Source organism: Pantherophis guttatus, chromosome 3 (assembly GCF_059756535.1).
Source record: "Pantherophis guttatus breed Tessera chromosome 3, ASM5975653v1, whole genome shotgun sequence".
NCBI classification, from domain to species: domain Eukaryota; kingdom Metazoa; phylum Chordata; class Lepidosauria; order Squamata; family Colubridae; genus Pantherophis; species Pantherophis guttatus.
In genome coordinates, this window is record NC_142065.1 from 119,129,666 (window position 1) to 119,147,681 (window position 18,016).

Sequence of the window (18,016 nt, forward strand, 5' to 3'; positions counted from 1 at the left end):
CCAAACAATATCAATATCAAATCTCCAAGAAGAAAGAAACATAAAGTAGAAATTTTTCTTTTCAATTCTAGCCAGCACTATTATTTCTGCTACTTTGTAGCTTGTTAAACTATTCAGGTGGAAGGACTTTCACTTTCAGCTTTCTTCTTCTCAAGCCTCAGCCAGTCGCCATTTTAAACTTTTTTTTTTCCTTCGCTTTTAAGATCGCTTATAAAATTGTTAGAAATACTTGCGATTTAGGGTCCAAAGTCCGGATCTCTTCCTATTTGTTTAAACAATCTGTTAATTTTCATTGAATGGCTTGGTCCCATCGCCTGGCTCTGCAAAAAGCAGAGTTCTCCCGAAGCCCGGAGCAGCGGCGAGCAGAATAGGGAGCCTCATCATGCTTCGTCCCCAAGAGTAAAACAAAAACTCTGGGGACTTCGCAGAGGGCTCTACCTGCCCTCGCTGGCTCTATCTCACATTTCCTTAAGGAAATGGAGTTTTTTGAGCCGCCTTTCAGCTGTAAAGGCGGCTCTTTACGGGCGACGGGGCTGGCGGTCTCGAAAGACCGTCTGACGGCGACGGAAGCCAAACCGGAAGCCAAGTTGCTGTCTATTTGAAATGAATCAGAGACTTTGCTGTGTGTTTGTTCTTAGTTTAGTTTAAATCCTTCCATCTTGTCTAGGTATTTATTTTTATTTATTTTATTTTATTTATTTATTTCGTCAAGCATGTATTAGATAACATATATAACTATAGACATAATTATGAATACAGGAGATGGATACAAATAAAAGGAAACATTAGGACAGGGACGGTAGGCATGCTGGTGCTCTTATGCATGCCCCTTACAGACCTCTTAGGAATGGAGTGAGGTTGACAGTAGACAGTCTAAGGTTAAAGTTTTGGGGGTTTGAGGAAGAAACCACAGTAGTGCATTCCAGGCATTGACCACTCTGTTGCTGAAGTCATATTTTCTGCAATCGAGTTTGGAGCGGTTTACCTTAAGTTTGTATCTATTGTTTACTCGTGTATTGTTGTGGTTGAAGCTGAAGTAGTCGTTGACAGGTAGGACATTGTAGCAGATTATTTATGTACTACGCTTAGATCAGAACGAACGGGGCATAGTTCTAAGTTGTCTAAGCTCAAAATTTCAAGTCTGGTGGCATACGGTATTCTATTGCAGGTAGAGGAATGGAGGACTCTTCTCGTGAAATATCTCTAGACTCTCTCAATTGTATTAATATCCGATATGCAGTGCAGGTTCCAGACAGATGAGCTGTATTCGAGATTTGGTCTAGCAAATGTTTTTTATGCTCTAGTTAGTAGTACAATATTACCAGAGAAGAAACTATGCAAGATTAGATTAACAACTTTTAATGCTTTTTTGCAGTGGTGAAATCTAAAATTTGTTACTACCGTGGGTAGTATGGCTTGGGCATGGCTTGGGGAGGGGGGGCATGGCTTGGGGAGGGGGGGATAATGTGACTGGGTGGGCGTGGCCAATTTTTTTTTAACTTTTAAAACCATTTTTTCTACAACCTCTTTGGCGTAGAGGTTGTAAAAAATGCTTTCAAAAGGCTCTGACGATCCCAGCTGAGTTGCCTGATTGTCAGAGGGTTTTTTAAAAACTCTCTGCCAATCAGGCAACTCAGCTTGGATCATCAGAGCTTGGATCATCAGAGGCATTTAAAAGAAAAAACTTTTTTTCTTTTAAATGGCTCTGACGATCCAAGCTGAGTTGCCTGATTGCTGATCAGGCAACTCAGCTGTGATCGTCAGAGCTTGGATCGTCAGAGGCCTTTAAAAGAAAAAAAAGCCTCTGATGATCGCGTGCCTCAGCTGGGCATGGGCCGGGGCAGGGATTTTTGCTACCAGTTCTCTGAACCACCCGCCTCCATCACTACCGGATCGGGCGATCCGGTCCGGACCGGGAGCATTTCACCCCTGCTTTTTTGGCAATGCTGTTACAGTCAGCTCTGGCACCTAGATCATTTGAGATGAGTTCTCCAAGGTCCTTGACAGAGTGAGGTAGTTCGATTCTACTTAGTGCTTGATCCTATTAATTCCTTGTCCTCTTGCTTCTGTATAAGATCATATCCTTTTTTGTTTGTTTGTTTGTTGTTGTTTTTTTTTGAGGTCTGATATATGCCCATCTTCTTTTTCTTTGGGGATAGATTGGGTTAGAAGAAATACCTGTAAGAGTTGTGTTCTGTATTGCCCTTGATCTTAGCAATCCATAGAAGGGTTAACAGCTAATGTTTACAGGCCTTTTGGTCGATGCCCATATCTTCTTGTGGCAAGGCTCTTAGCATGCACACATCCCAGATGTAATTTGGAACTAACTGTAATACACCGTTCCTTCCAGTTGTCTTCTCTACTCCTCCTTGACTAGGATAAAGTTAGATTTCTAATGTATAGAGATGTTATGATATGTGCATTAACCTACATTTTATTCAGCTAAAGGTAATTTTCTCTGTGTATTTCATGTTATTCTCTGGTAATAGCAATAGCAATAGCGCTTAGATTTATATACTGCTTCATAGTGCTTCACAGCCCTCTCTAAGCGGTTTACAGAGTTAGCATATTGCCCCCGGCAATCTGGGTCTTCATTTTACCCACCTCGGAAGGCTGAGTCAGCCTTGAGCTGGTGAGATTCGATCTGCTGAACTGCAGCTAGCAGTCAGCTGAAGTAGCCTGCAGTACTGCACTCTAACCACTGCGCCACCTCGGCTCTTAATCTTTTATACTCATTTGTAGTTTTTAGAATATAACTGTGCTTCTGGGTTTCCTCTTTCTCATAAAATACTGGCAGTAACCTAGATGGGAAATGAAGGCAGCTTGTGATGGGTCACTAATGTCCTTGTTCATCCGGAATAATGATTGTGTTTATGCCAGATTAATTAAAAGCATTTCTCACCCTGACCTGATCATATCTATAATCACGTTGATTACACCATGATCATGTAACAGAGGCGTGGGGTGCTATTATATGCATTCCACTGAGACTCAGTTGGGATTCATCTCCCCTGCATGTCTTGATTATCTGGATGTCTTTCATCTGTCGGTAACATAGAAACCTATGGACCATCCTCCAGAGAACATAAGGTCTTAGGGTACTTTTTTCTATATCTTTATCAGTATAGCTTTAAAAAGGGTTTGTTTATATCTAATTTTTTCTAAGTGTATCATCTAGCAATATTCTAGTATATCATCTAGCAATATATATATACGGTATCTAGTCCTCACTTAATGATCACAATTATGCCTGAAATTTTGCTTGCAAGTGAATATGGTTGTTAAATGGGTCACCATATAACCTGATTAGATTTTACAACCATCTTTTATGATGTTCATAAAGCAAGTCATCACATTGTTAAGCAATTCACATGGTTGTTAAGTGAACCATGTGATCATTAAGTAAGTCCATTAGCTAAAAACACTGAAAACTAGAAAAAGAAATTATAAATTATGTTCATGTAACCATGGGATGCTGCAATTAGTTATAACTGCGAACCAGTTGCCAAGTTCCTGAAATGGGATCAGGTGATCTCAGGGGGGATTGCAGCACTCATAATTTCTAGGACGGGTCATAAGTAATATTAAGCAAACAGTCATTGAGTGAGGACTACTTGTATGCCAATTTCTTGAACTTTGATTTCTGGCCAAAACTATAGAAGTTGGATAAACAGTAGAAAAATTACTGTTTGAATTCAATCCCTACATAGGAATATAAAAATATATTGGTTGTGTGACTAGCCTTACCTTTTTAATCATACATTTTCTAGTGAATATTCTAAATCTATTACTTGCTTGCATATGTACCACACATGTCATTCCAATGCACACAAGACTCTGAACATGTTACACTTTTCAGTAAGAAAATTAAAACTATAATTAATATATAAAAATGAAACAGCAATCCCAAGGAACAATAGAGAAATCCACAGTAATGGTATAAATCTACTGCAAGGCATTCTGAAAAAATCAATTGGGTGGGTTCCAGTCTAATCTTTGGTAGAATCCTCTTCCAGAGAAGAGAAGTGAAGACTGAGAACACTTGTCCCCTGGTGTTCCTGGAGAATACAGAGATCTGCAGAGAACTAATTTCTTTTCAATCTTATTAGGCAAGCACAATTCATTGGCAGAAGTCAGTCCCAGACAGATATCCACATCCCATGTAGATATTCACCCAAATATTGAAGTGTAACTGGAAGGAAACTGGTAATCAGTGCAATTCTTTACAATTCTGTACAAATTCCCATGACTATCAATCCACTGCATTCTGGACCATCTGAAGCTTTCATGTGGTCTTCAGGAAAAATTCCATATATGGTGCATTTCAATAAATCAAAAGAAAGATGAATAAAGCATGAGAATTGCGTAGACATTTCTATGCCTAATTCTGTTGTCCTTTAAACACTTGGCTTTTAATTTATAGAAATAATCTCTGTTGTCCTGTTGTCCTATTGTTTGTGAATTTAATCATGTATTAATTTTGGTTGGAATTTTATTTCATAAAATTATAGATCATATTCAAATAAATATAGAAAATCAAATTTCTATCAATATCAACTTCTATTCTATCTTGCAATAACCAGTACCAAATAAAGGAAGATGGCAATAAATGAATCAGTTTGCTTATTGATATTTTCTTTTTTTTAATTAAACATTAAATTTATTTGTTACATTTGTCCCATGCATGTGGTTATTTCTCGTTGAATTTGTAAACTCCAGCATTCTACTTTTTACAGTATTAGGAACTATTAAAGCTCACCAGTAAAAATTTATGCATAATCGATTTAATAAACAGGTAGTAAGAGATTGTTATAGATCTTTCTGTTGTGGAGACACTGAACTTCCCTCCCCGCTCAATTTTCTGATTAAAAGCCTTATTCATGTGTGCTAGAAAATGAAAACAAGTTCTTTATAAATACATATAAATATATGTAATAGGAGAATAAAAGCAGGCAATTTCCAGAATACATTTTATGTTGACTCCCCCCCCCAAAAAAATCAAGAATTCAAAATCAAAGCCATTTTGATCAGTTTCCAGTTCTTCTCACAAATGATTGCCTACAAGTTGAAAAAGCAGCCTAGAAGAATCCAGATATTTTCTGTTTCATGAATTTTCTCCTACTCTACATCTAACTGTGGTAATACAGCAGGGGTCCTCAAACTTTTTAAACAGGGGGGCTAATTCACAGTCTCTCAGACTGTGGGGGGGGCGGGACCAGCTGAGTGGGCGTGGCTAGGTGGTCATGTGACTGGGTGGGCATGGCCAATTTAGCAGTCCATTAAACAATACACACAAATTAAACTTTAATTTGTTTTGCTCCTGTTTGCATGTTGCTCTTTTGGTTAACTTTTCTTTTTACTAGATCGTTTTTTAACTTGTTTAGGGGTCTAGTGGTCCACTTCAGGAAACTCAGTTTTGCAGCAATTCTTCTGAGCCCCAAGATTGTTTCTGAATCAGGATAAGAGTCTGCCTCATAGATGCCTCTGATTCCCATGTTCAAAAATGTTTTTTATGGGCAATTTGGGGGTTCGTGCATGCATGCATGCATTCGCACACACACACACGCTCTTTGGGCACTTGGCACCAAAAATATTAACCATCACTGAGCTAGGTTATGTAGGCCAGAGAGTTTGTGGGAAAATTGTTTTGAGACTTCAAATATGCTCTGCTGCTAGAGTAGACTTCATTCATTCATTGTTGCAAAGTCCATAGGTCATCAAGTTCAACATTGGGCCAATATTTATACAGGTAATCCTCGACTTTCAAGAACAATTGAACCCAAAATTTATGTTGCTAAACAAGGCATTGGTTAAGAGAGTTTTGCCCCATTTTACAACCTTTTTTGCCAAAGTTGTTAAGTGAATCACTGCAGTTGTTAAGTTAGTATCATGGTGGTAAAGTGAATCTGGTTTCCCCATTGACTTTGCTTGTCAGAAGATCACAAAAGGTGATCACATGACTCTCGGACACTGCAAAGTCATAAATGTCAGTTGCCAAACATTTTAATTTTGATCATGTGATCATGGTAATGCTGCAATGTTCGTAAGTGTGAAATGCCTTTGTAGCTTTGAACGATCACTAAATGTACTGTTGAAGACTACCTGTATATGAATATATATGAAAGTTTGATTTGATGTGTTATTCATTTCAATATATATGTCCACTTATCTTACACAAACAACTCTGGGCAGCAAAGAGAAGTAAGAACATTGATATTACAATGCACAACTAAAACAGAATGTCAGCCACAAATAACCATCAGAAATAAATATAATCATAAACAATCACAATATAATTTCCCAAGTTGGGAAATTGGAGCACTTCTAATTATATTGTTATCATTGGGCTGCTTGGGATAATAGGGCCTTCTGAAAAACCAATCTAATTTCAGGGAGAAGTAGGCAGAGCTACAGAAAGAGTATGACTTCCGACCGGAAGCTGGCGCCACGGCGAAACGGACAGGGGATTTCTGAGCTCCAGAAATCCCTGCCAATAGCCCCACAACAGGATGGTCCACTTCAGAACCCACAATCTAGTTTTGACTGCGGTACTGAGGAGCACATCCTGATGGTTTCAGGGGCATCGCAAAGCCCCTGATTGATCCAGGAAAGCTCCTTTTCCAGCAGCGGGGTAGCAGCTATCCTAGCTGCCGAGGCTGTAGCAGTTTCAAGTAGAGAGAAGGAAGAGACAGAGGATCAGATCGGTGAGAGACTTAACTTTTAAATAATACAGAGAACACCCTGAGAGGACAATGGACTTGGAGATTGAGAATAAGATGAAATAAGCAGCGAACTTAAAGTGGGAAAGTTTTTTTTTCCTGCTATATTCCACTTGGCTACTTAGTGAGAAGGATTTAATTGCTTTACTTTTACTTTTACTTTCATTGTTGATTGAGACCGGAGCTGAGTTGAGAGAGAGAAAGATCAGTAGGTTGTATATATTGCGTCTTTTTAAAAAATAATTGGTGGACTTTGGTTGCTATACTAGAATTGAAGTTTTCCTTTTTTTTATTTTTTCTTCTTTTTTTTCCTTTTATTTTTTCTTGGAAATTTTTTATTAATTTTAGAAGAAAGACAAGAGAGTGTACAACATTGCCACCCACTGGAAAGAAACTTTGTTTGGATGTTTATTCAAGTAACAGTCTAGTGTTACATTGTAGACAAAACAGAGGCTGTCATGCTAGGCTGATAAGGCTGGTAAATAGCAGAGAAAGTGGCTTATCTGTATTATTTATACAGGTGCTTCTGTTGATATTACCTGAAGCTGAAGCAGAAGTCTTGAAACACCATAAGAAGATCTTGACTTTTTTTTGTAACTGCTACTTGACATCTTTAACTTTTCCTTTTAATATTGTGGCTAGACCAAAATATCACTCTCTGTATGCTTTCTGAATATTAAAAGGACTATATTTTCCTTTTCCTTTTTCTTTTTTGGCTCCTTCCTTTTATTTTATTTTTTAATTTTATATACATATATTTTCCTCCCCTCTTTTTTGTTTTTAAAATTTTGGCACAATAATACTGGATTAAGGCAAGCAAGAGCCTGAAGATGTGTTGTTTTTGGATTTTTGTTTTTTTTTTATTGTTACCTTTGGTCTTTTCTTTTTCTTTTTCTTTTTCTTTTTTTTTTCTTTTTCTTTTTCCTTTTCTCCCTTCGTATTAAGGATTAAAGTTTTTTACTTGTCTTTTTGGAATAATTTTTCCTTTTTTTTTCTTTTTTGGTCCTTCCCCCCCCCCCTTATTCTACTTGCAACCCGATTAGATTACAAAATGAGTAGAAAAGTTGCAACACTGGGAGCAGCAGCGACTACACCATCTTCTTCACCATCTGGAAGTCAACGTACTATTCAAGCAATGTTGCAACAGGAGAAAGAGAAAGAATCATCGACTCAAACGATTATACAAATACTTCAAAGGATGGAACAACAACAACAAAGGATGGAACAACAATTATTGAAGACAGATGAAAAAGTCCAGCGGATGGAACAACAACTGCTTAAAACAGATGGAAAGGTGGTTAATATTCAACAAACAACAACAACAACAACAACAACAACAATAATAATAATAATAATAATAATAATAATAATAATAATAATAATAATAATTTTATTTCTATACTGCCCTTCTCCCGAAGGACTCAGGGCGGTGTACAGCCAATTTAAAAACACAAGACACAACAATAATTAAAAATTAAAATAATTAAATAGATTTGGCCGATTTAAAACCCCAAAAATTAAAATACCCCAATTTAAAATTATTATATTGACAGCCCTGCCTGGCGGAACAACAGGGTCTTCAGTGCGCAGCGGAACACCCAGAGGTCGGAGATCTTACGTATTTCCGGGGGCAGTTCATTCCACAGGGCTGGGGCTCCCACAGAGAAGGCCCTCCCCCTGGGTGTCGCCAGCCGACATAACTTGGCCGATGGCACCCTGAGGAGACCCTCTCTGTGGGAATGGACTGGTCGGTGGGAGGCTATTGGTGGCAGAAGACGGTCTCGAAGGTACCCGGGTCCTGTGCCATGGAGCGCTTTAAAGGTGGTAACCAACACCTTGAATCGCACCCGGAAGACCACTGGGAGCCAGTGCAGCTCGCACAGGAGGGGTGTCACGCGGGCACAACGAGGTGCGCCCATAACCACCCGCGTGGCCGCATTCTGGACCAGCTGGAGCTGGTAAAACTGGAAGAAAAAGATGATCAAAAAGAAAAAAAAATTAAGGAAATAGAGAGCAGATTGCGAGAGATTGAACAAGAAACAACTGTTTCAATTGGATGGGAGATGGATCGAGCAGAATTTTTCTTAAGATTTCAAAACGTGGAAGAAGAAAAAGGGGAAAACTTGGCAGATGTTATGAATGGGATGTTGGCTGAAGCTCTAGAAGTAACCAAAGAGAAGATGATGGATGGGATCGACGAGATTTATCGTGTTCATACTAGATACGCAATGCATAATAAACTGCCAAGAAAAGTACATATAAGATTCACAAAGAAATTGATTAAAACACAAATTCTCCAAGCAGCCAGAGATAAGACCTTGAAATATAAGGGGAAAGAAGTGACAGTTTTGAAACAAATACCAAGAAAAGTGAGAGAGTTGCGAAGAGGATGCCAATTTTTGACAAAAAATTTATTGCAAAAAGGAATTAATTATAGGGGGTTAATTCCAGAAGGATTAGTTTTGACATGGCAACTTCAAAGATACAGGTTGAATACAGTTGATAAAGCTAGAGCTTTCTATGATGAATTCTTTAAAGAGAAAGAAACTGAACTAGAAGTCGAAACCCAATTTGCAGTTGTCCCAATAAAATTTACAGAAGAACTGGCAATGCTTGAGTCAACAGAAGGAGCGGTTGGTGGGGTCGTGGAATATAAGGAGCAACTGGAAGTTAGATCAACTAGAGCAACAAAACCTACATATAAAGTATGAACATGGAAGAAAGAAAATTAATTTCAATAAATGTAAATGGACTTAATTCAGCCAATAAAAGAAGAAAAGTATTTCATAAATTAGAGAAATTAAAATTTGATATAATTTGTTTACAGGAAGTACATATTAAAAAACAACATGAACAATTATTGATTCAGCCAAAACTTAGGAAAACTTTTCTATCCTTGTCACAAAGCAAAAAGAGAGGAGTTGCTCTATATATTAGAAATACAATAACAGCAGAACACAAATATGCAGATCCAGAAGGTAGAATATTGATAGTAGAAATAATTGATAACTATACGAAACTACTTCTGGTAGCAATATATGCCCCAAATAATAATCAAAGTGACTTTTACAGAAAACTTCATAATAAAATAATTGAAATTGACTATGACAATATATGTATGATGGGTGACTTTAATGGAATTGTGGACGAAAAACTGGACTACAATACACACAAAATAATAAGACATACTAGAAAGACGCTACCGAGATCCTTTTTTTAAAATGGTAGAGGAAATAAATCTGAAAGATATATGGAGGGAGAGAAATAGACAAAATAGACAATATACTTTTTATTCTGACAGACACTCATCTTGGTCTAGACTGCATATGATATGGACAACAATGGACTTGATTCTAAACATTGAACAAGTGAAGATAGAATCAAATTTGTGGGCAGATCATAATTCTGTGACTGCCATTTGGAAAGGGCGGAAAGGAAGAGCTAGATGGACCTTAAATATTACAATATTAAAAGAGAAAGACTTTGTACAGAAAATGGAAAGAGACTTGGATTTCTTTTTTAAGGAAAATAAGAAAGAAGAAACATTGATACATATGAAATGAAATTTGGATAAAATGTGTAAACATTTGTTTTTAGTTAGATGAAAGAACATTTGTCACAACTGAAATTTTGAAAATGTTGAGAGCACGAAATGATTTTAACCGATCGAATCACTGTCTGTAAGTATATGGAAAGATGATGTTTTTTATGTTGTTTTTGTTCAAAAATAAAAATTTCATATATATATATATATGTTTATGTAAGTTTTCATGGGTATGTATGTGTGTATAGTTAATATTTCGGGTTTCTTCCCGTGTAATTGTGGATATATCCCTAAAAGGGTAGAAGCGATGTTTCGGCAGAATCCCATCTGCCATCATCAGGCTTATGTCAGCAGTCATTTTGCACTAACTGACGTTGGTATTTCAAATCTGGTGCTGGTATTCTGGGATGGCTCATTCTGATTGGTTGGGAGTCCCAGTATGTGTTTATTGGCTTGGCTTCAGGTGTATGGTCGGTTTTTCTCCACTAGGTGGCAGGGCTTCATCTTTGTGGCTGGTTTGAATATGATTTGGTTGGGATTTTTTTGCGTAATGTTTGGTTTATGTTTTATATATGGTGTTAAGATTTGTCTATCTATGAGAGCAGGTTTCCAAATAGTAGGCAGACGTGGAGTGTCATCCCGTTTATTCATGCAATATGGTCTTTTTTCTATTTCTATTGCTTCTCTGATTATCCTGCCATTGAGATGTTCTATTTTTGCAACTGTTTTAGTTTTATTAAAATTAATGTTGTGTCCTGTTGTATTTATATGTTGAACTAATGATGATGTGTGTTCTTGCTTTTGTATTGAGTTTTTGTGTTCCTCGATGCGCACACTCATTCTTCTGTTGGTCTGTCCAATGTATGTTGATGGGCAGGAAGCACACGGGATTTCGTATATGCCTTGATCTTCTAATTCTATTTTGTCTTTGGGGTTTCTCAGAATGGACGATATCTTTCTATCTGTGCAAAATATGGTTTTGATGTTGTGTTTATGTAGTACTTTGCTAATTTTATCTGTTGTTCCCCTTATATAGGGCAAGATGGCTTTCCCATTGTTTTGTTCCTCTTGTTGTTTTTTATTCTGTCTTGGTGTTGTATGTTTGATCATATTGATGACTTTATTTCTACAGAACCCATTTGATGTCAGTACATTAGTTAGTGTATATAATTCTGTTTGTAAATGTGCTTCATCAGCCAGACGTTTAGTTCTTGTGGTTAATGTTTTGGTAACAGAGTTTATTTGTGCTGGATGGTGGTGTGATTTGGCGTTGAGATAGCGGTTCGTATGTGTCTTCTTTTGATAGATGGTATGTCCTAAGGTGCCATCAGATTTTTTATAAATTAATACAGCGAGGAAAGGTAACTGGTTTTCTGATTCTATCTCCATGGTGAACTTTATTTTGGGATGGAGGCTGTTCAAATATACTAAGAAGTTTTCCAATTTATCTCTTCCATGTGGCCAGATCACAAAGGTGTCATCAACGTATCTGAGCCATAATTTTGGTTTGTTAACAGTTTTTTCTAAGGCATTGGATTCGAATTCTTCCATGAAAAGATTAGCGATGACTGGTGATAATGGTGATCCCATTGGTGCACCTTCTACTTGTTTATATCTCTGTCCTCTGTGTATGAAATATGTGTTGGATAAACAATGTTCTGTTAAGTTTGTGATATGTTTTGGTAGTTGATATTTGTTTTTAATTGATGACAGGGCTTCTTTGACAGGTATTTGTGTGAATAGTGATACAACATCAAAGCTTACAAGAAGGTCACTTTCTTTTATGTGTTGCTTTTTTATTATTTGTATGAAATGGTATGAGTTCTGTACATATGAAGCAGCAGATTCTGCGTAAGGTTGAAGATGTTTTGCTAAATATCTGGCTAGATTTTGTAAAGATGAGCCTATGGAACTTACTATGGGTCTGAGAGGTATTCCATCTTTGAGCCATCCCAGAATACCAGCACCAGATTTGAAATACCAATGTCAGTTAGTGCAAAATGACTGCTGACATAAGCCTGATGATGGCAGATGGGATTCTGCCGAAACGTCGCTTCTACCCTTTTAGGGATATATCCACAATTACATGGGAAGAAACCCGAAATATTAACTACACACACACACACACACACACACACACACACACACATATATGCATATTCTTTCTAGCCAGGTTTTACCTATGTAAGCTATGATGTTATGCAGCCCTGGTTCTATGGACAAGTCAGAGAAAAGCAATCTCTCCAGTTACTTTTTGTATTGAAAAATATTTTGGAAAATTCTAAACTTCCATTTAAAAAATATGCCGAAATATCTTGGCAGTTTGCAAGGACTTTAGAATAATGGATTGGAACATAATTCTCATGTATTTGAAAGGACCCTGGCATCTGTGATTTGGACCTCTTCTACAGTAGTTCCACTTGGAGTTGATTGTGAAATGATTGATAATATATTTTGTGAAGAGAAATACGGTTTAATCATATTAATTTTGTGTTGAATTATATACTGAAAACTTGAAATGCAACTGTTTAAGAAATCTAATATTTTGGATTTATTGAGCTTGCAACATACCCCAGAAGACAGTTTGCATTGTTGAAAAGAAATTGTTACTCTGAACTGAAAATCCCAGATTAAAGATACTGTATGTTTTCAGTTTCAGCTTTTTAATTAGCTGTTTACCAATAAAATGAAAAAACTGATTAATATAATTCTGCATAATTTTCTGTTTAAGTATTATTTTAAAGTTGCCATATTATGCATCTAACACAGTATGCATCACTTGCATGTTTTATGAATTTGTGTGCATTTTTTCATTTTAGTTCATTAAAATCTGGTGTTTTGAGTCTGACTTATCTCGAAGATAACAGCTTCCCTTCCATCTATTATCAACTGTGCAACTAAGAGTGGTTCTCTCCTAGCAACAGCATTACTGATTACTGACATTAGGATCATGTCTTTTCAAGAGATATTGTTAGAAGCAGTCTTCCTTCCAATTCTAGAAATACCATGTATGCTTTTAGGACTATTTTGTTTCACCAAATAATACTTTCTACTATGGGTCATGCTAATCAAACTAAAGTGCTAATATTTTACATTTTTTTCAACAAAGCTGTTTTGCAGCCAAGCTCTCTCACAAGTGATCAATATTGCATCAGGCTCTACCGTATTGGAATTATCTGAGAAATCAATAAGCTGTATAATCAAACAAAGTGTGAAAGGCCTGCTTAGCATGCCAGAAGAATGTAATGTTCATCAAATTAGGAAGCAACACTATGTCTATGAAACATCCAACACAAGTCAGTGATATGGGGGAAGCAGTTATATTTATGAATATGAAGGCAAGGAATTCTCTGTAAAGGATCAAAGTGTTTGCTCAACTTGATGATGCTCTGGAAAAAAATGCCTTTTCGGATTCCAGCATTGTACCTGTTTCCCATTCTCTATTCTCTCTCCAGTGGTCTTCCACTGAAGGGAACACATCCCCATATCCAGGACTGACTACAGCCATGTTCAAATGGTAAAACTAGTTCCCCTAGATTCAGTTTCTGCGATCAAGTCTCCATTCACCCACACTAATTGTGAGCAAATTTAAATCTTGAATTCATGAACTCAATTTTTAAAAATACTGTAGAGGTAAATGTTATATACCATATAAGGAAGTAAGGAAGTGAGCTGTAGGCTTCACTCAGGTCCTCCAAATTGGCAGAAAAATACTTAAATCTCATTGGCTAAGCCATCTGGCAGCCCTCTATAAAAGAGGACACTGCCAGACAAGCCAGTTGTTGGGTTGTACTGGTCTACTATTAAAGAGCTGTTGTTACTGAAGAACTGTGTCCGTCTCGTCTATCACCGAAGGCAACAGTAAATATTTCAGGGCCTGCTTTCAGGCCTCACGCTATAAAACAAATGGTTGCAATCCTGTATATAAAAACCCACCTCTACATTTAAAAAATATTTAGAACTACAGTGTATCATTACTTGTCCAGACCTGGGGTTTAATACTTAAATATACCTTTTGAGACTAGCTTATTTCACAATATAATGTGCCCCACTCTGCTTCAGTAAGAACTCAATTTTTCTTGCACTTTTGCTATATTGGATCAGTGGGGAAAAATGCAAACAAAAGCAAAATTTCTCTGTTGATTACATAGCCCAAATATGTAGGGATAACGTCAACCACAAGCCACCTAGACATTCACAAAGCATTATTCACTTAGGTATTCACTTACCTTCGCTACCGGTTTGCAAATGTGAGCGCACATGCACTCAATTCGCTCACATGTGCCACCTCCACGCATGTGCAGGGCCTTCTGCACATGCGCAGAGTGTCAAAAATGGGACATGATGACATCTGGGCAGGTGGGCAGAGCCTCCCGCAGCCACCACTACCAGTTCGCCTGAACCTGATAGAACTGGATGAATACCACCACTGATTATATTCCCATAAATTTGCCTAGCCTAGCTCCCTCCCTAAAACCACAAGATAAAGTAGTTTAATACTGCTTGCCTTTAAGAATGTAATTGCAACAAGTAACCATGCTTTGAAAGATTGTTGCAAGAAAACTTTACTAGAACTTCACCTTAGAGATTTTCAAGCTATTCTTCTACCCACACAACCATTGTAAATATTTTTCACTGATTGCTCCTTCTATTATCTAGTAATATGACCAAAAAGCAACAACAAAATTTTTCCATTTGGGATTATTAAAGAACAATTTATTACTATAAATCAAACATGCACTGCATGTATTATTCAAAAAGCAGTCAACTATAATTCAAATGCAATCAATTTTTCTTTCTGTGATTCTGGCAGACTGTTTCCATGCATATAGGTCAAAGACTGTTTTTAAGGGGAAAAAAATACTCACACGCATACACATAAATACACACAAATTAAACCAATGCACCCAATGGACCTGATCTGCAATTAATTTGTTGCTGAAGCCAATCTTGTGAAAAATAAGGGTAGAATTTCAAATATTTAAATCTGGAATGCCTATGAAAAGAACAAACTGATAATGTAGTATAATGAAGATCTATTGTGTTAAGTTCTAATTCTATCAGCCTCTTTCTCCCATTATATATCCTACATCAAGTTTTACAATAAGTTGGAAACTCGTGGGTTTCTTTTGATTTTGTCCATAGGGCAAAATTGTGCATATATGCAAATACTGATAATGTGATCTGACAGAACCATTTTTATAGCCATTTCATCTCTCTTTGGTGTTCATCAGGGTTAGTTGCAATGGTGGTGAATACATATAATATGTCCCAAAACGTTCCTACTCATCTTGCCCAGCCTCAGAAGAGTAGGCTAGAATTTATTCCCAATATTAGAGCACTAGAATAGAATTAATTCTTATTCTCCTTTCAGCTCTCCTTTGTGTCTAGTTGTGTCTAGTAAAAATAGTGGCTTTCAGGAGTGGGTTCTACTTACCTTTACTACCGGTTTGCAACGGGATCGCGCACACGTGTGAGAAGCTTCTGCACATGTGCAGATCACTTCTGATGACATCAGGGTCAGTGGGCGGAGTCTCCCGCGAGTTTTACTACCGGTTCTATAGAACCGGTCAGAACCGGGAGCAACCCACCACTGGTGGCTTTGTATTCAAAACCCTTTAAAATTAGCTGAAGGGAGAAGGAAAGCGATAACGATTTGGCTGTAGATTGGTCCAAAATATAACATCCATTCAATAGAATATAACAGTCTCATAGAATTGCTATTCAGAAGATAGCTAAAATTGCTTAGCAGAGTCTGGAAGGATATCAAAAACATTCATTCTCCTTGGAGGGTTTTCCCTCCACAATATATCTTTAGGGGCTATAGCAGTAGTGGGTTTCAAAACCTGGTACTACTGGTTCGCTATAGGTAGTGAGCGCGCATCACTTTCAGATCATTTTTGATGACGTCTGGGCAGGTGGGCAGAGCCTCCCGCCACCGCCACTACCAGTTCACCTGAACCGGGGCAAACTGGGATCAACCCACCACTGGGATATAGTACTGGCTCCTTGCCAACTTCATTCCATTAGAAAACATTCATTGGAAATGCATAATGGATTCAAAATAAAGCATAACATATATTATTAGTTGTAGGATTATTTGTTCTATACTTCAACTTGGAAGTGTGTGCATTTAACATGGGGCTCTGTAGGAGCTTGCTGCTTTTATCAGAATGATAAAGCAACACCATGGGGTTGCACTGAAAGCTCCACCCCTGTTGTACATGCATGTAACATTACAATTCTTGTTCAAAAGTTCAGTTCTTTAAAAAGCCCATTTTAAATGATGCTTTGTTTTAAATCCAAGTGTATGTAATAATGAGAAAATGTTTTTATCAGTGGGTGAAATATATGAAATAAATAGATGCATTTCTGCTAAGCATTACCTCTACCCTCACAAACTCTATGTTTCAAAAAATAGTTTTAGCTTTCCATAATTTTCCACATTGCTAAATGTGCTAACAACACAACAAAATGAAAGGCAGTGTTGAAACATTCACAGTCTAAAAAGAATTACTTCATCTACAAAATGGGGGAAAGTTGCTAAAAATTGAAAGGTGTATACCATGGCCTCTTTGAATTTCAGACAATCCCAATCCCAATCATTTATTATATTCAATAGTGTAAAACAAGTGATTCATTTATGTTCTTTTTCAACTTGCCAGTCGTGTTGCATTCTCCACACAAAGCAGCCACCAGAATTCTGAAATAAAATGGGGGGTGGGGGGAGGGGGGAGGAGGGAATGTTATGTTATGTCCATTCTATTTTACTTTCGTTTTTTTCCTTTCTCCAATTCCAAGAGATAGCATTCACCTTTGTCAATGGAGACATATCCATGCATTATAAATTACAGTCATTACTATGTCTTGACATTACTGTCATTCATTTTTTGCCGTCTTTTCAGGGGAAGTAGCTTGTAGGTAAGAACTCTTGGCCCCTTATATTATGTACAATCACATACAGAGTTAAAGTCAGAGATCTCCAGCGCCACAGAAATATTTAGGCATGGTTTGCAATGCCTGCTGGTCTACAAAAGAAACTTTATTTCAGGTTGTTAATAACCATGTTGTCATGCTTATCAGAATAATTGATCATTTTCTTCCTCTTTCCAAACGTGGAGAAGCTGTTTTTAGCCTCCTGCTCCAGAAATACAGAGCCGTCCTTATTGGTAGATGTTGTTGGGGTTCCTGGAATATATACGTTGTGTTGATAATCCAGAGGAGAAATATGTTGTAAATACAGGGGTGCATATGGAGGGGTCCGGATGCTGTTAGGGGGACCAGATGTCTTCTTATGTTCTGTGAAAAACAATTTTTTTTTAATGATAGAGGGAAGCCCCTAGATAAAACACAGCACATCAAACACTGCCCATTTTGCAGAAGATGCTGGGTAAATGCTTCATTTTTCTAAATTATATTTCGATTCAAGAAAAGTAAGATATCCAAGACAAAGAAAATGCATCTGTACGTGGCAGAATAAAGATATTCCTCACTTATCCACTAACTTTGAAGTTACAATGGTGTAAAAAAAACCTTTGTGGACAATCCTCGCATTTATGACTGTATCAGCGTCCCATGGTCATGTAATAGCTATTCATATGCTTTGTAACCAGCTTGCAACAAGAAGCGTTAATAGAGACTATAGAAGTAAAATTCTAAGTTGCAGACATGTGATGTTTCACTTCATGACTGTAGTACTCCACTTAACAACCAAATGAAAAATACTGTAAGGTCATAAACCCATTGCAGTCAT

General features: G+C 37.3%; 1 protein-coding gene across 1 annotated transcript in view; it reads right to left on the minus strand.

Annotated features, from left to right (window-relative positions):
* Positions 1-14,957: 14,957 nt before the first annotated feature.
* The window catches only part of LOC117662296 (protocadherin-10-like), a 32,019-nt gene continuing 28,960 nt past the window's right edge, over positions 14,958-18,016 (minus strand). The window contains exon 4 of the mRNA XM_034411612.3: positions 14,958-17,562. Within this exon, the coding sequence (XP_034267503.1) occupies positions 17,306-17,562 (257 nt within the window). The 3' untranslated portion in view covers positions 14,958-17,305. The remainder of the gene's footprint in view (positions 17,563-18,016) is intronic.